This window comes from Podarcis pityusensis (assembly GCF_964106645.2).
Source record: "Podarcis pityusensis genome assembly, chromosome: 4".
NCBI lineage: Eukaryota > Metazoa > Chordata > Lepidosauria > Squamata > Lacertidae > Podarcis > Podarcis pityusensis.
The window spans coordinates 58,263,448-58,288,108 of record NC_138027.1 but is presented as its reverse complement, the minus strand read 5'-3'; the positions used below and the strand labels follow the sequence as shown (position 1 = coordinate 58,288,108).

The 24,661-nt window shown below is 40.8% G+C and overlaps 1 protein-coding gene across 1 annotated transcript in view; it reads right to left on the bottom strand.

Moving 5' to 3' along the window:
• Window positions 1-24,661, bottom strand: part of LOC308476393 (amine oxidase [flavin-containing] B-like) — a 46,488-nt gene that overhangs the window by 9,676 nt on the left and 12,151 nt on the right. Inside the window, exons 2-14 of the mRNA XM_081003932.1 lie at window positions 22,797-22,891; window positions 21,310-21,447; window positions 14,962-15,066; window positions 13,272-13,363; window positions 8,707-8,848; window positions 8,104-8,253; window positions 6,827-6,986; window positions 5,296-5,392; window positions 4,351-4,404; window positions 2,662-2,719; window positions 1,855-1,952; window positions 942-1,053; window positions 43-105 (exon numbers count right to left, since the gene is read on the bottom strand). Of these exons, the coding sequence (XP_080860058.1) occupies window positions 43-105; window positions 942-1,053; window positions 1,855-1,952; window positions 2,662-2,719; window positions 4,351-4,404; window positions 5,296-5,392; window positions 6,827-6,986; window positions 8,104-8,253; window positions 8,707-8,848; window positions 13,272-13,363; window positions 14,962-15,066; window positions 21,310-21,447; window positions 22,797-22,891 (1,364 nt within the window). The remainder of the gene's footprint in view (window positions 1-42; window positions 106-941; window positions 1,054-1,854; window positions 1,953-2,661; window positions 2,720-4,350; window positions 4,405-5,295; window positions 5,393-6,826; window positions 6,987-8,103; window positions 8,254-8,706; window positions 8,849-13,271; window positions 13,364-14,961; window positions 15,067-21,309; window positions 21,448-22,796; window positions 22,892-24,661) is intronic.

Below are 24,661 nucleotides of genomic sequence, written 5' to 3'. Positions count from 1 at the left end.
ATCCAGCACTATTTCACCTTAAAGGAAGAACTGCAAACTTACGAGTGATTCTGGTTCTGACTTCCAAATTTCTGCTTCCGAAATCTTCCCCATTGAGTGCAATATCTAAAAATGAAGATAACATTTACATGGCTTCCTTTTATTTCCAAATACATTGGTAAAGGCTTCCCGAAAATTATACGCTAAATGCACACCAAGGTTTCAGATCTTTCTGAAATGAGTGGGAGGTGCACAGATTCACACGTAATGCAAATTTATCAGAAGGGCCCAAGATTTAAGGGCATATCAAAACAAGCTAGGCAAAACGTTGCCCCCACAGATGCTGCCATGGGAATAAATCCTGCATCTGCAAACCAAGTAAAGTTTCAACTGACTTTAAAATGGACTATTTCCTGGGAATAGTCCAAAATACTGCAGGCCTGCCCTAATCCCTAATATCCAATTTCAAGATCTCTTTCCAATTTTAAAATGTATTGCATTATTTTAAGCACAGTTACAAACAGAGAATGTGTTCAGCAGTCTGCAGCCATCAGAGATCCAGCTGGTAAGACAGGGCCTGTTCAGTTGTGGCACCCATGTTTTGCAACCCTCTTAGAATTCCAGTCCATTTCCCTTTCTTTTGTCGCATTTTGGGATTCATTTGACCACCACTACCCTTCCTTCTGTGATTTTATGTACTGACTTTCCCACTTTGGTGGCTTGCTTGTTTTTGTTGATTATTTGCTTTTAATGGGTGTCTCTTAAATTGCTTGGCCAAATCGTGGAATACAAATATTTTAACCAGCAAATACAATTGCCCTTTATTCAAACATATCAGCAGTGCAATCCTATATGCCCCTATGAAAGAAAAAAGGCCCATTGAGTCCAGTGCGGCTTACTCCTAGATCCGTGAGTATAGGATTGCAGCCTCACAAGGCCTTTTTACTCAGGACTCACTGTACCTCTCTGACGGCTCTCTCTCCAGCCTGCACTGCACCTTCCATGTAGCCGCTCCATTCTGAAGCCGTCTCAGTGCCTGCAAAGAAGATTCTCCCAACTGGCTCACGAATTACCCTTTAAAAGAGGCACAGAATATATAAAGCATGAGGGACCCATTTCTCTAAGCGTAAGTCAGAGACAAGAGCATTCCTAATATCATTCTACCACATCAGCATTGCAACCTATGGCAGATTGCTTCTGGCCCCCTTTCCCAACTTTATGAAATCCTTTCTGAGGAGAGGAAAGGTGACTAGAATTGCGTAACAGTCTTCTGATACAGAAAGTTTTCAAGGCACAGAAATCTGAGTCCACATACAGAGCACCCTTGTTGGGCAAATGCATTGAATTCCAACATTAATTACGTAATTTGTTAGCTTACTACTTTGATTTATTAGAGACATATTATAAACTCAAGGGTTGTAACTGAATGTTAATCAGAGCTGTTATGTATGCAAGGATGCTCTGGGCTGATGGCACTGATATAAGTAGCAACATAAAACCTTTGCTTCAGATAATATGCTTCAGATATTTCCAAATAATAAATGCTTTATCTTGAGTGAGGAAGTTACTTTTACTGAACACCTGCAAACTCTCACCAACACTTAGACGTTCTAGTACCCCTTTAATTAAGGATGCACACTTTCCTGGGATCTCTTGCATAGGACTGAGCTGTTTGGAGCTAATTAACTCATTAAAGGCATGGTCGCCAATCAACAACAAAACATGAATCTGATTACAGTTTTTATTAACTGCTGAAACAAATGCAACCTCCTGCCAGTCATCGCGTAATCACAAGCTAGGGAATTGTATTTCAGATGTTATAATCTCCTCAGGTTTCTTTCTGTAATGAAACATCCTTGCTTATTGTTAACATACCTTCCAAACTGAGTCATTATCCCTGGTGGGAAATAGGCTGTATAGCACCCCCCAGAATATTGTTCTTCACACCAGTTCTTCTCTTCATAGTGCACTGGCTAGAAAGGCAGAGTTAACAGGGTTAAAAGTAACAGAGGAAGCTTAAAAAACAAAACAAAAAAATCAGAAAACTTATTTCAGAGATCTGTGAGGAATACCCAGTGATTTCTCATGTCACTTCAAAATTTACACATCTATTTACAGATAAAGCCACTCCAATTTGAAAATACAGGTCGGGTAGCACATTTAAAAGTGTAGGTAAAAATACTTTAAAAGAGAAAAGAAAATGGGTAACACACATAAACTTTAATCCCGCTCTGCCCCACTGCTTTGTTAAAGGTTTCTTAGAAATGTATTATAATAAGGTACAAAAAATATAGCAAGTGCTTTCAAAGTCCATCTTTGAAAAAATTGAAATGCAAAATACATCTTTGAAAACCCTCACGTGGTTGACTGAGATCCACATGTGAAATATTCCCAAATACCAACACTCAAAGTGAACCTACTGGTTTTCTGAGGTCATGGATTGTGTGTCCAGCTTCACGGACCATGACCTCAGAAAACTAATCCAAGATGACTAGTCTTAGAAATCTTCCAAAAGATGTTCAAGCACTGTCCTGGGGCCTCAGAGGAAGATTTGGTGCCAGAGTATTGTCATACAAAAAAATTACTAGGATTCATCTGCTAAAGGAGGAGAATGCATGAAGCCCTGCTAGCTGTATCATCAGAGCTAATCATTAATAAAAACAATATATATTATCCTCTTACATGCAAGGCTTCCTGGGATCCCAACACCTTTGCATAGAGCTCACAGATCCTTCTTTTCCTATAGCAGAAATACAAGAAAAAACATATTGCTGAGCTTACGTTTCTGAAACAAACTATAGTTTGCTCTGAATCTGGATTTTATCACCTCAGTTTCTAAGATTAATATTTACAGGGATTGGTGCTATACATTCTAAAGGCCCTCATAAACATCATGGGCCTGAGACTGCTAGGGACCACCACCCCACACACAGTCTGCATACAACATCAGCAGCAACAAGGCTAGCCCTATTGTTGGGCTGCTGGCCTTCTGAGTGAGACTGCAACCTGGGGCAGCTTACTGTAGTGTCACAAACAGGCAGCAAACATTATTGCTGCATTTTTAATGTGAGGAAAGGGAAAGTGGTGCTTATGGGATTTTCTGCCTTGGGTACCAAAATAACTTGGCCAGCCTTGGAGACTCTGCCTTTTGTGCTCTTCCTCAGGTAGCAAAATTTCTCTGGATGGCCCTACTGAGTAGCCACATGTGCAAACAGATCCTATGTGTGCAGTTTGAATAGATGGGCCTGTATGCATGGAACTCTTCCTTTAAAAGGCTAAAACAAAGCTTTGCCAATTGTCTGTTCATAGGAGGATAGAAGCAAATGGAAATGACCCCCTTTCCTTTCCCCACCCAATGGCTGATCAGTGGGATTCTCACTTTTTAAAAAATGCATAACAGGCTGCTCTGTGTCACAAGAGTTGCATCGTATCCCCTGTGCTTGCTATGAGCCAGTTTCACAAATGACTCCCATAAACTGATTGGGTGCATACTAAAATTGCACAAAGGCACAGTGTGGAATCCATGCATGAAAATAAGCTTTGATGCATCGTTGGTGGGTCTTCTGGACATGTTCCCACATACACAAAGACTGCTGCAGGAGGAGCTCCCCCGCCCCTGCCCATAGAGCTCATCATCTGTTGCAAGAACAAGGCTGACTCCAGGCCCACCCTCTTGCACTATGTTGTCATAGATGTTATGACCGTGCATTGTATATATCAATTTCTGGACTGCGGAGTCGTAGTAACTATGCACCGAATGAAATACTTTAAACTTTGGAGACCATCGAAACCATCAAAAACATCATTACTTCCTTGACTCCATTTTGTCCTGGGAGTCAAAACCTATATGAAATATATTTGCAGCAGAATCATTTATTTGTTTATTTACAAAGAATATTTGTATGCTGCCTGCTCATGTAAAAGATGTAAAGCAGTGCACAAGATATACAAGCACAACAAAACACAAAACAATACCCCCCAAAAAAACCCCCAATAAAATGAATGGCTTGTCAAGAAAGTTTAAACAGCTGCATAGACCTGTTAGTGCATAAAGGTCTTTGCTGCTGAGCTCTACATGGGGCAACACTGGGAGTAAGGAGGAGGAACTTGACTGGCAGTGCAACCACCTGGTCTGGCTGTAAGTAAGTAAGAAAGGAGGTGAGGGTTGGTTGAGGCTGGTGGAACAGTGCTCCACTTGCCCTAGTGGGTCAGTCTCCACTGATTCTACCACCATATGAATGAATGAATTTATTATTTCAGTCACAGACCAGTTGCAGCTCACATACAAAACCAGGGAAGTCCATACGGGAATGGAAAGAAAGGAACATCTTGGGCTGCCAGAAACAAAATCCAGAGGTTTATTGTTCATACCTTTCCTCCGCGGTGAGGTGAGTCAATTTTCTGCATTTCCGAGCAAGGATAAAACTAAAATACAATAATATAGAACAGATTCTTACTTCTATCATCATAACAGAATCAATAATAATTATAGTTTAGATTAAGACCATATGATGCCAGTGGTTTTCAATCATGTCATAAAGCCCTTTTTCAAGACTTATGCAGACTCTGTCAGGTAGCATCTTTCCACACAATGTGACAACACAGAAACACCAGCCATCTCACTTTGTCTCTCCTTCCATGACATTGTGGAAGAAGAAGAAGAAGAAGAAGAAGAAGAAGAAGAAGAAGAAGAAGAAGAAGAAGAGGAGTTTGTATTTGATATCCCACTTTATCACTACCCTAAGGAGTCTCAAAGCGGCTAACATTCTCCTTCCCCTTCCTTCCCCACAACAAACACTCTGTGAGGTGAGTGGGGCTGAGAGACTTCAGAGAAGTGTGACTAGCCCAAGGTCACCCAGCAGCTGCATGTGGAGGAGCAGACACCATACTGGAAAGGGGGAAGCATGGATTTTTCTCATGGAAGCGCCCAAGGGCACTTGACACCTGGTTGGCACAGCTTATGCACTGTACACACAGGAAACAAGAAACTCCACACTTGCCTGTTACCAAAAAATGTGTGAAAAGGTATGCAGGTTATAAACTAAATAGGTGCAAACTCAAACATAGTAGACCGAGACAAGAATTCTTCTTCACAGACAGCTTTTTATACCCCTACAGGATATATAAAGCCAATGCCCTGTATTATGGTTGCTTTTCTGTATAGAATGAATTCCCAAGTGTATGGTACAGTTGCTCAAGTCAAGCATGTATGGTACATGCTTAAGTCAAGACACAAATGATAGTCTCTTCACATTTCATTTCTGATTCTCTTCCTCTCTTAAAAGACTCAGAAGGCGGCTTTTTAGTATTCCTTACCCAATTATTGCTGGAAAACTTCCATCGGGTTTAGTGTCATCTAGTGTCAAACCAATAGCTGCATCCTCATCTTCAATTATCATGGTGCCACAATAATCTGAAATGGGAGTGAAAAGTGAATCCATGTATCAGTAATCTAGGTAGTTCTAACAACTATGTCACTCTCATGCCTCTAAATAATATATCTTAACAACATCTCTTGACAACAGGGGCACCACAGGAACATTAAATTTAATGCAAGGTATATGCAGCAATTTAAAAGTCACAATACACAGCTACTTAAAGTGGTTGGGAGAAACTACATAGTGAAAGGGCCTTTAGAAAGCCCTCCTAGTAGGTCCCAGGAAGAATTATTCCCACCTAGACTAATGTCCCCAAGATCACTTGACTGTGGATATTTATTTATTTATTTATTTTAGTTATTATTACACTTATTACACTTTCCTCCAATGAACTCAAGGTGGCATGTGTGGTTCTGCCCCTGTCCATTTCATCTTCACAACAACCCTGTGACATAGACCAGGCTGAGAGAAAGCAACTGGTTCGAGGATATCCAGTCAGCTTCTTGGCTGAGTGGTCCAGCATTCTAACCACTATACCAAATTGGCCTTCTGGGAGATGCCAAGAGTTGAGCCCTAAGAGTGCCATGCACCACCATTATGTTTGGATTTCTAGAAGTTTCTGAGATTCCTATATTGTACTCTGCAACTGTGTGAGGTAACAGCAGGCTTTAAAAAAGAGAGAGAAATGGATAGTCTTTGGGTGGCTGCCAGATTCTGGGTTACCATGGTAATTCTTCAGGCACAGAGAATATTGACAACTCTTTGCATAAGATCTTGTTCTCCATAGTGCACCACATTAATCATAAAGATAAAAGACGTAACCCCATCTTCAAAGCACCTTCCCCAGGGAGGGTCCAGTATCTTTTTGGCACTATTTGCTCAGGCCTTTTAGACTCCCTTTAAAATGCTGTCTTAGTAAGGGTTGTTTGCTGCCTTTGGTTTTAATATGCGTTGTCTCTTCACGGCTGTTCCACCATCTTAATGTTACTGTTTGCTTTAATTGTTTGCTTTAATTGTTTGCTTTTAATTATTAGAATTGTTAGTCACTTTGGGATTCAAGAACACATACACTTTATGCATCTGTTTCAACATGTGGGATGGATCCAGACCCATACTGCTGGAAGGGAATGGTGGTGGAAGACAACTTTATCCACTTCCTCCCTTCCCCTGAAGTTGCCAGAGGATTGGGGGGACCCTTTGAAACAGCATAGGAGGGAGGGGAGTAATAATAATAATAATAATAATAATAATAATAATAATAATATCACCTCCCTCCCTACCATGAGCAGGATCAAAAACCTTCAGTGAAGGAACCACAGACAGCAAGATTGTGCCTGTCTAGTTCTCCATCTATGTGTCTATCTCTCTAAGATGATGCTGAAGAAGACAGCATGAGAACAACATGTGAGAAAAAGTATAATTTAGGGCGATTCTGCATGTGCCCCTTCCCTTCAATCAGCAAGAACTACCTTTTTTCCTCCAGAATGCTTCCTTGTAGTAAACTATGCATTTGATGACTGATCCCATAGGAACCCGGCTGATCAACTGATTCCTCATTGAAGGTAGCGGTGGGTTAAAGTGAATCTTCATACAAAGTGCTGGAGGGATGGCACTAATAACATACCGGGCCTTGAAAAGAAATACAAAGAAAAATCAACTCTATCTTCACAGGATACTTGAAACTGCTTGTGTTATTCTAGGAGACTTCCGGTTACATTTCAATGAAAATTTGACTCACAAAAGAGGATACAAACTTCGCATCAGGTTACAGGTCACAGAAATTTAAAGTGACAAGCAATTTTTCCAATGATGACAGAAATGGACCTTTGAATTTTTCCAAATGGCTGAACAAATTGTTGAAAAGGCTCTTTGCAACACAAAGAACACAAGGGTAGTTTTAGATACCATTTAGATACCCAGGCGTCTCCTGGGAAAACATATAGGACAGCAACCACAAGGAAAGAGTACAGTGACAACAGTCAAGAGAAATAATTAAAAGTAAGAAAGTAAGAAAGCACAATAGCATAAACTCATTAAGGAACTTGCAACCAGCATGCATTTAATTACACATTAGTAATTTTTCTAAAAAAATTTTTTGAAGGGGACTGAAAGGGGGTAAAAAGGAAGAAATACTTTGGGATTCCTGCTTGCTATTGAACCCAGTGTGTTTTGACTATACATGCTTTTGGTTTTATGCACTGTCCCCAGAATGTAACCCCCACATGAGTTGCCTGTACCAAATCAATTATTGCATTGAGATATGGCAATCAAGCCATGGCTTACACACACTCTTCTATCCTTTCCTGCTTCCTCAGGGTATGAAGGGGGATTAAATCTTGAATTCCTGGTTTGCAGCAACCTGCTCACAATTTTGTTGTCCAAACCTGGCAAACCATGGTTTGTGCAAACTCTATTTGCTTCTAAACCACAATCCCAAACCATAATTTGATCTGTGTTTGAGATCTGCTTTGTGGGTAAACTATGAGGAAGGAATGAGGAAGGAAAGTTTATCATCTCTTCTCTCACAAACAGAGGAAGCAGAGGGGGAGGAAGTGTACAGGTCCATGGCATAATTCGCTCATGTTTGTAACAGCAAACTGTAGATATTTAATTGAACACAATCGTTTGAACATTTTTGTTTGTTGGGATTCTTTGCCCAACTAACAAATGTCCTTTATATCCTCTTCTCCTTATATGACGAAAAGAGAATCCTTGTATATATTAGAACTGTAAGCTTTTAAATCACCTCGTATGTTTCATGATCCAGTGTCTCCACAATGACACTTTCACCAGTCTGATCAATGGAGGTAACAGGCTTCTCTAGTTTAACCAGCTCTCCTAGATATTCCATGATCTTCTCACAAATTTGGCCAGAACCTCCAATGAATTTCCTCTCCTGGAAGATAGAAAAAACACACAACATAGTTCAGCAGACCAAATTGGTCGCTTAAAATGATACCCAGATGGAACAGATGAACCACAATAGAACCCCCTTCATATTAATATTTTTCTTCTGGCTGGGCTACACACACCCAGCACCTTCACATGTTGAGCATGAAGGTCTAAAGGTGGCTTCTAGCCATGTCTGGAAGCCTCTGTGCAGCTAAGAATCCTGTTATCAGGGCTTTCAAGCTAGAAGAGGCTACTAAGCACATTCAGCCCCCTTCAGACCATCCAAACAAAAATATCAATGTCAGAGATGGTGTGGCCAGTGCATGGAGAACATGGAGGGCATATTCTGCCCTCTGGGGACATTCAACCCTCACTCAATCAAGCTGAGCATCTGAAATTATTGCCATAATTATTGAACACAAATAACCGGGGGAGTAGGGGTATTTGTTCACTATACCTGGCCTCCATTGGATGTTGAAAATATCCTGGATGTCCCACCGCACTGTTTAACATACCACAGGAACCACAGAGCGGAGACCTCATGGGGCTCAGAGGTAACATCGACATTGACAAACAGAGTAGCAAACCGCCTGGCAGCACTGCACACAAATCCAAAAGAGAGAGGGAAAATGTTGAGTCTGGCCTCTCCCCCTGCCCCACCTTCATTATAGGTGTGGAGGTGCAGGATTCTTGCTGGACAGCTCTTACTGCATGCACAGGGAGGGGTAGCTAAGATCTCCATTCTCCCTTTTCATGTAACGGTGGCGGGGGGATCTCAGTTCCAATCATGGTGGGAGGGTGAGATGCCTTCCCAGTAAGAGCTGGGATACACCCATGCCTGCTGAGTATTTAAAGAAAAACAAGATATGCCACTATCTCCAGGGCACATCATGAGAAGACAGCAAATGGTTAGTTAATTTATAGGGAGGGAAAGAGGTATTTTTCCTGCCTCAGGTGCCAAAATAACTTTACCAGGCTTGGGTATTAATCACTTTAACATGGGGAAGGGGAATGCTCCACTTTGGCAGTCCTAAGTTCAACAGCTACTGAATGGCTGTGTGTGTCCGCGCGCATGCATGTACATGTATACATACAGTATGTACCTATATGTGTGTATATATATATGCACACCCACACCCCAGTGGAGTGCAGCTAAAGATTTCTATCATAGCTATAAATGCCCTGTTGAATGGTCCTTTGAACTTTTCATTTACTATTCCACTTGAGACTATCAAATAATTCATGTATTGAAAGGAATTTTTTTTAATAAAAAACCCACAGCTTTATAATTTTAATTCTTTTATAAACCAAGGGAGCCAAGAAAATGTCAAATAAGTGAAAACCAATGAGAAAATATTATTCAGGCAATGTTATTTTTTTCTGATTAGTTCTTTCCAGAAACCAGCATGCCCCATTTGTTCCTACCTGAAAGAGCACACTGTGCTTAAGGAAAGTGTTGGCCTCCAGGGAAGCCTGACATTTTGATCTTTTTGTGCATGATTTTGACAGCAGAGTATTATTTCTAAATGATCAACCACTGAAATAGCAACACTGCAACTGCATGCAATATTTATCACATGTTTTCACATATAAATCTGTTACTGTTCCTCACCTTCTTGAAATGCTTCAAACAAACAAGGCAATAAATAAGTGACCCAAAAAGGCTGAGAGTTCTTTCCATGATATTTGAAAAGCAAAGGAGTGAATTAAATATTTCCTTGGCATATAGACTAATATTCTGTTATGAGAGAACCATAACTGGAAGCAATAGAGGCAAAAATTTCCCCTTGTTCGTATTTTGATAATATTTAGTATTTTAAGAAATTAAGAGGAAACAAGGAATGCTCCAGTACTACCATCTTGGCAAAGGATGGGGACAAGATACAAAAATCCCCCTTAATGTTATAACCACTGTAACCATCAGTGATCTGGACACAGAGTCAGAGGCAACAGGGGCACCAGATGGGGAGTCAGTGGAGGGCTCAGAGCTGATTGCTGAAGATAGGGAAACCATTGCACATGAGGTGGTTGGACAGGAGGCCCCAGAGGAACTTCCCTAGAGTACTCTCATGGGCACCTTCCCCTGACCCTGAAGCACCAGTTGCCTCCCAGTGAACATCAGCTGTCCAGCAGCACAGGCAATGCACCAGGAGGGAAGCTATGGAACAGGTGAGAAGTGACTGTGCACAAGCCAGAGGGTTGGGTCTTTAAATCAGTAAAGCTCACTCAAGGGAGCGGAACCTGGAGGAAGCAGTCTGGAAACAGGCATAAAAGACCCCAGTCCGCTCCCAACCTTCGTTGGAGCAAGTTGCTCACTTGGAGCTGTCCATGGTCCAGTTTTGATCTGCCTTGCCTCCTTCTCCATCGAATCTGACATCAGACCAAAACAGGGCACATAAGTAGTGCACAGTCCTGGTTTCTTTCAATCTACTGTTTCTGGCACAATGTTGGAAGACCCTCCCAAATCTCCCCCATGTCCAAATATTTGTTCAATATTTCAGAAGTGGGTCCTCAGAAGCACCTCTGAGCACACCATGCATCGCATGCAGCGCTGTGGGTTTTGTCCTAAATAACAGCAGTCTTCAATCCTAAGTAGGTTAGTGGTACAACACATGCTTTCAATCTGTGGCATGCTTACAATCCTGGGAATATCCAGGTAAGGCTAGAAAAGACTCATATGAGCAACCCTAGAGAGCTGCTGCCAATCAACATAGACCAGGAGTAGCCAACACTGTGTCCTCCCGATGCTGTTAGACTATCTCCCAACATCCACAACAATGATGATCCCAATGATCAGGGATGATGGGAGTTGCAATTCAGCAACACTTTGGGCTGGATTGACTATCCCTGGGATAGTCAATGCTGAGCTAGATGGACCAGTGATATAAATAGCTTCCCATGTTCCTTTGACTTCTTGCTCTTATGTTCCAATCAATCCAGAACTAGTGCTGTGCCAAAATATTTCTCCAGAGTTTTATTTCCCTGTGAAAAGAGTCGTTTTTCCCTGCCTCATTGTCAGGGCACTTCAGCGTTTCTGTGGGTGTAGGATTTTGAGCTTGCCTTATAGTTTAAGAGAGCAGTGGTGTGTGCATCTTTCCAGAAAACATTTATTCACCACTGTGCAGCCTCCCTGGCTGCCCCTGATTCCTGATCTGAAATGCTCCATGGAATGAGTTATATTTTGATGTGTTCCCCTAGGCTTTAATTGAAGCATGGGTACCTGGGCAGGCTGCAGAGTGCAGACTGCTGGTGAGATGATTTGCAGAATAAAAGAAAGGACACTCAAGCCCACCCATTGGCCACCTTGAAAGCAAGGTAAGCACAACAAAAACCCTGTACCCTATCCATGAAAATTTCACCAAAAGCTTCTCTCGGTTTTGATTATTTTTGAATGCAATTTCTTAACATTTGATAGAGAACATTTAAAAAGTGAGAGAGAAAATTAGCACAGCACTCATTTAGAACATCAGTGCACACATGCCATGGTAGAGACTGCATGCATGCACTCCATGTCTCTGGAAGGTTTTACTTCCATGCCTTTAGAATTAACTATACAGGGAAATGGATGGCTCCTATTTTATTTGTATGTAGTATGGCCCTTGTGTGATTCATCATTTGAAATATGTAAAGTTTATAGGAAATTATCAAACACACATAGCTTTCTGGCTGCATTAGAGCTTGCCAGACCTAACTAGGCACCTAATATATGTCATGCATCTCATTCCAGCATGCAATGCCATATAATGGCAAATTTGTTCAATTTGTCAACAGAATGGAAGAAAAATGGAGATTACCCTTCAGCTCCATTGCATCCTAGAGAAGGGAAGCCATTTCAAAAAACATAAATCTTGATCACAAAGGCAGATCAAATGCATAGAAGTACATGAAACATGCACATCGATAGGCTTCTAATAAGAGAGAGAGAAATGAGGTTCACCCAAAGGTCTTTCCTGGGGCTTAATATGGGATAGGACTCAGTTTGTGTAGGAACCATTGGTTTTAATTCATTTTATCTAAACCACATTCTCCCGGAAGCTGAAGAAGAGTGGGAGGTCTCACAACCCTCCCAGCTGAGAATTAACTTAGGAATGCTCACTGCAAAAACAAAAGTGTTAAGTGCTAGAAAAACAAATGCAGAAACAGAAACAGAAAAACAAGAAAGCCTAACACTAAAGTAGGGGCAGTGAACTGGATCCAGTGGGAGAGCAAGATCCAACCCTCCACAAACCACTTCGACAGGCTGGCAGGGGCACCCATCTGTCAATTACCAGGTATCATATGACACCAGGTAATTTAAAACTTTCATGAAGAACTAGGAGCACCTTCTGGGCCAGATAGGGAGACATGGGCAGACCACCTTAGCCCATGGCTTGTAGGCTCCCCACCACTGATGGAATGTTGCTTGTGTGGTGCTGTCACTGAAGAGTTCTTAGAAATGACCTCTGGTAGAAAATGGGACTAACAAATTGACCAGAGTTGCTAAGAGAAAATAAATTAAACAGCTCCCAGATTATTTTTTTAAAAGGGCTGTGGCTTTCCAGATGTTGCTTGGCCATTGTCCATGCTGGCCAAGGCTGCTTGGAGTTGGTACAAAATCATACTTCGTAAACCATGGGTTGCTTAACCCCAATCTATTTCCCTGTTGCTAGTTTTATGGTGGCAGATAACATTTTTATTTCTAGGAGCATTTGAAGTCCTTTGAATTGCTGTTCGGGGGTTTGGAGTTTTCCACTGCTAGTCTGTTTTGTTTATTTATTTTTTTACTCTTCCTAAACTCAGCAGAGCTTACATGAGTAGACATGTGTATGATCACACTGTCAGAGCAATATAGCCACATTTCCACATGCACATTATTTCACTGTATCTCCCAACTGTGAACACAATTCATCATTCACTATGATAAAGATTAATATTATTGTAGCAAATAGATAGCGTTACTTCTCAGCTTAGGATAGAGATGTTTCCTCTAGGTACTATTGCTATTGAGCTTATCAATATGGAATGTATAAAACTGCATCTCACTTTGTCCAGCACACTTTGTCTATCAATTCTTGCATAGTCATTTTGTCCCATTCCTCTGCATGGGGCGCCTTCCATGGCGCTTCATTGGGAATCTAAGAGAGAAAGAGAGTCACATCTCAAGAAAGAAGCCACAGATCTCCTATGTAGAAATAATTCACTCTCTTCACTGGCTCCATTGCTTTCTCCACAGGAGCGCCATACTAGTTCACTTCTAGACTACTTAAGACTTTAGAAGCAGAATACTAACAGGATTCTCTAGAAAAATAAACTAAAGTTTCATTTATCCATGACACCAAAGAGTTTTCACCTTCTGCAAAGCCCTCTGCTTCCCAGTTTTGTAAAAGAAAATAAAGCCTTTGTGCTTTGGGAATTTATTCTGCCTATCAAACTGCAGTGTTCAATGGGCTGGACAGATTTTTCATTGAAAATTTTAAAATACTATATAGCATATTTTAAATTAATTAAGTCCTGTACTCTTTTAATTGGGTTTCCCACACAATAAACTATTATTAATTCTGCAATGTTATATACCCTTACTTGGGAATAAGTTCGAAATAGCTCATTGAGAAGGTATGGACACAATGCTATGGATGGAATACTGAACTGAGCATCATGTGCATAATGGGCACAGGCAGTCACCTCTAGTGAGGCTGCAAGAAAGAGATAAAAAGCATTTTCTCCAATTTCAATTGAACATGGCCTGCCATTATATCCAAAGTAGATAAATGCTGTTTAGTTTGAACTTTGATTTATCCTAACAAGCCAACTTCCAACCATGTCTTATGGACCTTGCTCGTTCAGATAAACCATAATTTAAAAAACTAACTGCACTTCCTAGTCCAGACCTAACATCAAGCTGTGGTTAGGTGAAATGGAAGAGGACACTGGAGCAGGAGAGGGGCGATAGGAGCCCATTCATTTATTGCTAAACATGAAGACTCATTCTGGGTTTTTGTTTTGGAATAAGCCATTTAGAACTATGAAATGGATTGGCTTTTATTTGTCTTGCTTTATTTGTGAATTTTTGGAATTCTTATGCTATTTATAGCCTATATATTTATTTAGTCCTACATAGTTCAATGAGACCTACAAACAAAGACCTACAAATAAATGCTGCATAGGATTGCAGTATTTATTGTTTGTTAATTTTGATTGTTTTTATTACAACCCCCCCCCCAAAGGGTTATCTTGATTATTTCTTTATCTTGAAATTAGATTTGTATGTCTGCTTCCCTGTAAGTGACTTGACCACTTCCAGATAGCAGAAAAATACCAATCCAGCAGTGCAGGAAAGGGGTCAAAGGCAAATTTGTACTGCAAAGGGGTGTGAGAGAGAAAAGAGTGTATTCTGGAGCAGGATGGAGGGCTGCAGGGGTCAGCAAACATTTTCAGCAGGGGGCCGGTCCACTGTCCCTCAGACCTTGGGGGGACAGGACTATATTTTTTGGGGGGGGGATGAATGAATTCCTATGCCCCACAAATAACCCAGAGATGCATTTTAAATAAAAGCACGCATTCTACTCATGTAAAAACACACTGATTACCGGACCATCTGTGGGCCAGATTTAGGCGATTGTGCCGGATCCAGCCCCCGGGCCTTAGTTTGCCTACCCATGGCTTATGGGCACTGAAGCTCAAATGAAAGGGTTCTGATAGATGTCACCAGTCTGGACAATAAGGTGGCGTTTACCTCCTTCCCCATTTCATCCACTGTCCTCCACAAATTGTTGTAATCCAAATAGGCAATCGGATTCCACATTGGAGGGAAAGGGCCTTTGAACGGATAAGATTTGCCCTGCAAAACAGAAGAAGCAAGAAAAAAACGCCACTCAAATCCATTTGCTTATTTTCCTCTATTTTGATTGAAAAAAAGGATGCAATTCAATATAGAAGATCCGTTTTAGAGAACAGATCTCTCAAATGAATATACAAAACAAATCCTTGAGACTGCCATTAAAAAAAACACACATTCTGTCCAAGTTGATGCAAATAATTCATCTTTGAATCATACATGTAGGCAGCCAACCAGGGCAGGAGAAAGAAAGTCCTCCATTACTCCTCAACTGCCTTTCTTGAACCTCCTACAGACCATCTTTGGATGAGCTTTCCAAATGGCAATGATAGGCGCAGCTCAGACTTGTATCACACTCGCTAAGAGTTTCCTAAGATGGAAAACTCTGAGCCAATCCGTACCTTATACCTTAAAGGCTTCCATCAAAACAGCCAAACTGCCTCCCGCTTTTGTCTTAATTGGATTGTAGATTATGCTGCTTGTGTGCATGTAATATCAAATTTTAATAAGTATTTGATTAAGTGTCCAGTTAAACTGGCAAATTAATTGAAATGAACTGCTACACAAGCAAGATAATATGATTTAGAATGTTAATAGATTGATCACAACAGGAATCATTTGATAGGAGAGATTTTGTGGATCAGTGTTATGTCTCATTTTATTTAGTGTCTTTAACAATAATCTTTGGTGAAAGGTAGCCAGCATATGTAAAGTGTGCAGCTGTTATAATTCATTGCCTTTGCAGCTATTTCTTTAAGAAAAACCCCTGAGAGGCTAGAAATATCAACTGTACATACAGCACATAAAAAGCAGATACATTTTTTTATTAGCTTAAAGTCTTTAGAAATTGAATTCAAAGGAAAGTAGTAAAAGCAAAACCATGGAGACAAGGAATAGCAAACCTGGCCTGCTTGAAAAAGTACACAGTATTGGAAAAGACAAATTGGATGACCTGAAATAATATGTTCTACTTTACTGGAAAAAATACAAGTTCTTGGAATGTCTTACAAGAATTTTATCTGTCTAGCACTGTTTGTGGAATGAAAACCACCTTAGATACCCCTGTGGGTGATCTATTCCCAGAGAGAAATGGGGAGGGGCTGATGAGGTTGAACATCTTAAAATTTTTATTTCATGGTGTATGGCTGGAGCAGGTGGCACTGTGGTCTAAACCACAAAGCCTAGGGCTTGCCGATCGGAAGGTCGGCAGTTCGAATCCCCGCAATGGGGTGAGCTCCCGTTGCTCAGTCCCAGCGCCTGCCCATCTAGCAGTTCAAAAGCACGTCAAGTGCAAGTAGATAAATAGGTACCACTCCAGCAGGAAGGTAAACGGTGTTTCCGTGTGCTGCTCTGGTTCGCCAGAAGCGGCTTTGTCATGCTGGCCACATGACCCAGAAGCAGTCTGCGGACAAACACCGGCTCCCTTGGCCTATAGAGCGAGATGAGCGCGCAACCCCAGAGTCGTCCATGACTGGACCTAACAGTCAGGGGTACCTTTACCTTTACCTTTACTACCTCTCATATCAGTGTGCCTCTGAATACCTGAGTATCAAGTGGGGAAGCTCTTTCTGATATCTGTCTGGCCACTGTGGGGACAGGATGGGACTCTGGTCGGACCCTGCATAATTCTTTTTATATGCTCTTATTTTCAGCTTTTAGAAAAGGCCTTAGCCCATGTTCCAGTGGCTGGGGAAAACCTGAGAAGGATGACAACATCTTAAGTCATCTTAACTCTAATATTTATGCTTTAATTAGAACAGGTCTCCAAAGAAAAGTTTGAAAATGAAAAACGAAAGCAATTTCACCCAGTCATTTAAAATCCATTTAAGCTGTTCTACTCTGATCTCTGCACATGGAAATGGCCATTTATTTTGTGGAGCATGTCAAGGATGAGAATAAATCAGAGTATTTAACTCTTACACATGTATCTCCAGCCATAAAAGAGATGCCACAAAATTGAATGTGTTCCAATACAGCAATCATGTACTTTGGGGCTAATTAAGTCTGAATGCTCCAGCTGCTTTGCATATTTTATTCATAAACAAGAAGACGGCAAACAACATTTTAATAAACAGTTCCAGAGCAGGAATGAAAATGAACAAGGCTTGAGAGAGACTTGCAAAGTTGTAATTCAATGGTTAGAGCCAAGGAAGAAGGTAGGCTATGCACTTTACATAGAGACAGATTTGTGGCTTTGGTTAATATTTTATGGGAACCAAAAGAGGAAGGGAAGAGGAAACTTAGAGAAAATAATAACCTACCCTCTTAATTAAGAAATATATACATGTTTGCAGATAAGATATTCATCACCTGTTGAAGAATACATTTTGAACTGATTGAGGTGTTAATTTCCCCCCATGGTAAGGTAGGTGGAAGGGTGCAGAAGGCAAAAAAAAAACATATTTTTATTTCAAAAGTCCCCAGACTACCACATGCCCTATACATATTCATATGTAAAATTATATTGCTTTCCTCACCCCACTTCTCTGAGCAGCAAGCAATTGCCTGCATTTGGTTTCCTTTGGAGGAGCCCACTGGTGACTTTTGCCATTTTGTGATGTACGAATTTACTTACAACTACATAGGTGGAGCATAGGAGACATCAAATGGCCAAATCTCCAGCAGAGAATCATCATAGTCCAACCCTCTGCAAATAAGTTTTCCAAATCTAAATACAGTGGTGCCCCACAAGACGAATGCCTCGCAAGACGGAAAACTCGCTAGACGAAAGAGTTTTCCGTTTTGGAGGTGCTTCGCAAAACGAATCTCCTATGGGCTTGCTTCGCAAGACGAAAATGTCTTGCGAGTTCCTGCAGGGTTTTTTTCCTTCCCCCCCCCCCTTTTTCTAAGCCGCTAAGCCGCTTATCCGCTTATCCACTAAGCCGATAAGCCGCTAAAAGCCGCTAATAGCGCTAATAGCGCTAATCCGCTAATCCATCAATGGGCTTGCTTCGCAAGACGAAAAAACTGCTAGACGAAGAGACTCACAGAACGGATTCTTTTCGTCTTGCGAGGCACCACTGTACTGTGACCAGAGTAGCCCATCTTCTCCAGACTACAATGGGCTAAGCAAGAACACAGATACACCATACCCAAGCATACCATACCCAGAAGATCAGTCTTATAAAAACAATTGTGCAGCTGTAACTTATTTGTTGCATCGGAACCAGGTATCTTCCCTCCAATGCTTTGTTGCTTGATTATTTCTCCCCACTAGGATTCCTGTGAGGGCAGAGCAGAATGTGGTTGTGTGAATATCACCATCACAAGCACCTCCCACTGGATAGGGACCATGACTTCATTAGTTGAGTGACACAAATGTCTTGTCACACACACACCACTATGTACATTTTAATTATCTGAAGAAGCCTTCTCTGAATAAAAAATGTGTTGTGTGCTGTGTTTGTGTGTGTGAATGAGAGGGAGAGAGAGAATAATCTCTTAAGAAAAATCACACTCACACTATTTGCCTCCACTCAGTCGCTTATTCCATAGCATAATAATTATTTTCTAACATATAGTCCATCCTGGTCTGAAATTATTTTGTTAATTGGTATTAGAAGTAATTCATACTCCTTGAATTAAAGAAGCACCTCAGTTAGTGAACTTAATCAACTCTCAAGTATTCACCATCAGAAAAGAAACAGAAATATTTTTATACAGTGCTTTTTAATGAGAAAAATAGTGCTGGTACCCACCATGAAGTTATTACAGTGAGTGCCACACTTTTAACATATGGGGGGAAAGGTGCTGGTTGCATACCCTTGAATACCCCCAGAAAAAGGCACTGGTTTTACAAGACCCTCATTAAAACGTTGAGGTGAATCCTTTATATTTCTTGCAAAAGCATCCACTAATGTTTTAATCTGAAAGTATGACATCATTCCCATATTGGATTGTCAGACAGGCAGTACTTTTCTCTGTGGGTACGCAGGGGTACGCATACCCCTAAACATTTTGTGGATCTTTGAGGTTTTGTCCATTTACTGTATTTATTTTCCCAGATTTGAACTATAAAATGGTGATTTTCTTGAGTCAAAATGAGAGTACCCCTAAACTTTTTTTTTTAAGAAAAAACATTTTGCAGGTATGCAAAATCCTGCAAAACCCTTGTTATTTTTAAAAATAAGTAAGGTAATTATTATTCCAGTTATACAGATGTAAAGTAAGCTTAATATGGTGAACGACACTCTCATATCTGAACTAGAAATGAAGCCCACGTCTCCTAGGTGCAATCCATTGATTACAATGCCTTGGTGCCAGTTAGCAAACAACACTTTTCAATAATTTGTCTCATATTTATTGATTAGTACACCAATAAAACATCACTTAAGGGCTAAAACACATAAAGCCAGCCCCATGTAGAATGCTTAACATCCCACACATATCCCATCATGTACTTGCTACATGTCGGTGGGCCTACACATAGTATTACCAAGCCAGTAATTTCTGGCCTGCTGATGTGGTAATGATGGAGCTTAAATGGTAAATGTACTTAAATGCACTGGGGTATGCATAGAACATTTACTTAAACAAACATCTTACCTGTAATATACCATTATGTATGTTATAGTGGTTTTCGCTTGGAAAACATAGACTGATCATAGTTCTCCCTAATAACTCTTTGCTCCTATCAACATATATTGACCTTTTGGTAGACACTGTTTTGTTTGTTACTTTGAGTGATATTTAGCTTTTGTCATTCCACCTAAAGGAAAGAACTGCTATAACCTAATCTATACTGGATTGTGCTCAAGGCAGCAAAGCCTCAGATACCAATTGGCTCGAATGTTCACAAATATTCCAACTGGTCAGAGAACTAAACTGTCAGAATGGAAAGTTGTCTGCCTGCCTGGGATTAAATACTGACCCACAGGTCCCAGGAAGAGAAGTAGTTTTGTGGGCCAGACTAAAAGGAAGGGGAGCCAAGGGACACCAGACCTAGACACAATGGGACTAAGAGAAATGTGCAGATTAGGCAGTAGAGTAAGAAACAGGAACATGAATGAAAGAGCTATTTGGGGGCAAATGGACGGCTGAACTTCACATTTTGAATTTTGAACTTGCCCACCATATTTGCAGGCTCCTGTTGCTTCTTTGATGCACAAGATCTAGATTCAATATTCCTTCCTTACAGCAAGCATTCTGCTCCAACCACAGGCCTGAACACCCAGCGCAAAAGTGAATGACCAGTTCAAACGTGAGTCCATCTGTCTACTTCTACCTTGGGCAGCATTTGCAATATCTGGGAAGCCAGAGGGTTTATAAACCATTTCCGTTCAAGGATGATCACTATCTGCCCTTATTGCAACTGTAAAAGTTAGTGAGATACTGCCAAATACAATGTAATGTAATAACATGATGATTAATATTTCCGCCCTTGTCTGACATACAGGTAAAACGGTCCAGGCGGTCATCATTAACCTTTCCCCATTCAAGAAAATGAAACTGAATTTGTAATAGAGTAATCAGGCTGGCCCATGCTTAATCATTTAGCATTATATGCTGGGATGGCCTTTGAGACATAATTAGAAAGCTATCCAGGCATTAAAATCTCCCAGTATAACCAGGTCTGCCACTGGGCATTCATCTAAGAAAAGACCAATTAGGTTTTCTTCCAAGACTCTCTCAGATACAGCAGAGCTGCTACTGGGAAACTACACTTTCCCAGCACTGAGAGGAAGGGACACTTAAAATAATAAGATAAATATTGCTACCCTTTACTGCAAATATCCCAACTAGATGATGCCCCCATGCTTGAACTGCCTGAAACTCTGCATCTAACAGAATTTTGCATATCTCTTTAGAAGGCATTAAACACTTCAAAACCCAGGAAATAACAGCCACCTCATTGCTTAATTCTGCATCTTGGTTATATACCTGATCAAATTTCAACAGGGTATCGCTACAGTTAATGATATTATTTAATACTGCAATAATCCATCAAATTGTTTTGATTCCACAATCAGATTAGATCACTTGATCCAGTCAAACTCCCAACTTCTTGCAGAAAGAATGATTATACATAGCCCCAGTTAGGCTTTAACATTGATCTTTAACCTATTTAGGGATTATGGAATGCTGCGGAAGAACACTTAATGCCTATTTTCCTTCAAAACTTATGGCACCCCTGAGTATTCAGGTGAACCGGAGAACTTGGTAACAGAAGCATCCCAATAAAGATGTTCTGAGCCACCATCCTAATTCCAAAAACATACACATTCAGAAAAAAAGTTCTGGTCATACCTTGACATGGTGAATGAGATGTTCTACTTCATTCACTTTATAGGTCTCTAGTCCCAGCTCCTTAGATAGTCGCAAGACACGGTTTTGTGTTGGCCCCACGTATGCCCCTCCTAGGTCCACATATTTGACATGCTTATTCTGGCAGAGAAGGGAACAAAGGAAACGTTCTTGGCAAATGGCTATCAAACAAAACTTGTGATTCTCCATTTTTGCCCTCAATTCTGTGCCATGGGATGAAAATGTTTTTTAAAAAACGATTCAAAATATTTATAAGTTCTGCTACTTACCCTTCACCATAAGGTCCCAGGGTGGGTCAAAGCAATAGAAATCATATACAACTTTTAACACGTGCAAAACCATTCCAGTCAGAGCAAAACGATACAGATACATCAAAGGAGATGGGTCCCACAAAACAAAATTCTTTCGTGGCAGGGAAAAGAGTGAATGGCAGAGTAAAGAGGTGCATCATACGATGAAGGCTCTGCAGTGAAGATGCTAGACACTCCCATGTGGGGACAGGGAATCTGACAATTTAGCAGCTGCCCCTCCTCATTAAGGGTATCCCATTAAAGGGATCCAGGGTGTGTGGATCCTGTCTGAAGCCTGGGCGTGGGCTAGGGCCATGCCACAACTCCGTCGGTGACCTCTTAATTGATGTATATAAGGGGTCAGCAACCTTTTTCAGCTGTGGGCCGGTCCACCATCCCTCGGACCATGTGGGGGGCTGGACTATATTTGGGAAAGAAATATGAACAAAATCCTATGCCCCACAAATAACCCCGAGATGCATTTTAAATAAAAGCACACATTCTACTCATGTAAAAACACCAGGCAGGCCCTACAAATAACCTAGTGATGCATTTTAAATAATAGGGCACATTCTATTCATGTAAAAACACACTGATTCCCGGACCATCCACGGGCCGGATTGAGAAGGCGATTGGGCCGCATCCGGCCCCCGGGCCTTAGGTTGCCTACCCCTGATGGCTCCCCTTATTGGTTGTTGACCCTTTTGAGACTTCGTGCAGACGGGCAGGAGTCAGGGTATAGTCTGGCTTCACCCAAATGCCTAAGTCAAACCGCTCACATCTGCAACCAATAAAGTTGTGACCTAATAGATCTCATTAAACCAACATATTTGTGTCTGTGTGTCTATTTCTGAGAACTGCGGGGCCCGGGGCCTCGCACAAGCAATTTAGGAGCTGCAACAGACAAAATCCTCTCCAAGGCCACTATTCTTAACCCTTTAGAGGGTGGTGGAACTACCAAGAGAATCCCCTCTACCAATTATAACACTCAAGTGCTTATAAGAATGGAGATGCAATATTTGCTATTGTGTTGTTGTTTTATTATGTTATTATGAAATAGTTTGCAATGTTTGATTTTGAAATGCACTTTGTTGTGAGCCAATTTGAGCATCATTTTGTGATGCTTTGTGAATGAATGAATGAATGAATGAATAAAAGAGATAAGACAGGAATACTTACTCTGACTGTGAATGTTCTGCCTCCAACCCTGTCACGGGCTTCCAGGACCACAACACTCAATCCCGAGTCAAACAGCAACTTGGCTGCTGATAGACCTAAAGAGCAAACAGAAGGATGCATTATGTGCGTCCCTCCACCACGCAAAGTACTCCCAGCTACATGAAATAAGAGTCAACCTTGAAAATGGATTTCATTAAATATTTCAGAGGTTTAAACCGCCCACTTACAAAGACTGAATAGTGAAGTGCTCCTTAGCCAGTGTTAAAATGCCATTATGAATTCTGGAATACTATTGCCATGGATGGACAAAGTCAATTGTTCATCAGATGGTGTTCACTTGAGAATACATCATTCTCTCACTCATGTCCTGCTTACAGGCTTTTGCATGGGCATCTCATTGGCCACTGTGAGAACAGAATGCTGGACTATATGGGACCTTGGCCTGATCTTGCAGGCTCTTCTTATGCCCTTATTGTACATAATTCAGGGCAAGCGCTTGGGAAGGTCTTTGGATGCCAATGATGCAGCGTGACAAATGAGAGCACTTCCTAGCTATGCCACCTTTCTTATCCATTTGAAGGAGAATAATCATTCTAATATATTACATGGCAGGAAACTAAAGGCATCTCCCATACCTAACCCTAATAATATTTTCACACATGCACAATATTAGGGCACATGCTCTCTGGCATATTTTTATTGTTTTATGGTTGATATTTAGCAATATATTGAGAATACCTCTCTCAGCTTCAGTTCCGCAAATGGAAGTTAAACATGCAATTTTATGAAGAACAGTGAAGCAATCACATAAAAATATTCTGTGCTGAAGTTCTATGCAGTATCTCACTGCATACTCTCTTAACTGCTTTTATTTTTGTTAGTTCCAGTTACAGTGCTACAAAATGTTACTTTCTTCATTGCATTACCCTATAGATCCATAATTTGCACAGTAAACCATGGCTTGGCATGATGTCCGAATTTACCCATTGTGTGCCCTGTGGCAACTCAGCAGCTTTAACTCAAATTTCTCCAAGAGTTGCAGTGGTAGCAAAATTAATAAAAACAACTAAGAATTGACAAGGATTGATCTTATTTGCACAAAGGGCACTGCAACATTTAGACAGAGGTGAAGCAAGGGAAATGCAGTAAGCCTTCATAAGTAACTATGGCAACCTGCTATAAAATTGCATCCCCTTAAAGACTGGCTTCTAAGGGCTTTTACAATGGAAATTTAATCTGCAAAGACTGCTTCCCTATCACAGAATAATCTGTATTCAAATTACTGTCTGACTGAAATGTCAGCAATCATAATTATTAACCAAGCTCAGATTTTGGCCTGTTGGATTCCTGGTGGTTCATCTTTCATCAATCAGAATTTTAGATTCAATCATTTATCTACCCAAAACATCAGAAAGATAAAATAAGATGAACATTACACGAGTTCTCACAGTTAGGCTCACCTTTAAAGATGAACTTTGTGCAGTTATAAAATATAAAACTGTAAGTGATATTGCTGTATATGAAGGGAACTTGAGAGAAGGTTTGGTTAGTGAAGTATATACGCATGTGATCTGACAATATCCATTCATTCCCTTGGCCAATATTTTCTACAATTTTAACTCAACAATCATCTTCTCCATTCATCCCTTTGATTGGAAGCTTCCTCTTTGCGCCTTTTGCTTGCCCATTTGCCTCCATGGCTAAATGAGCTCCATGGCTCATCCAATACCAGCTTCTTCTGTTATACCACAGGGCCTTATTCTTAGCATCTGTGACCTATTAGTGGCTGCAAACTCCTTCACCAACCCCAAACAGGTGGTGAAATGAGGTCAAGGAAGGCCTCAAAAGGCATACTGAATGGCACT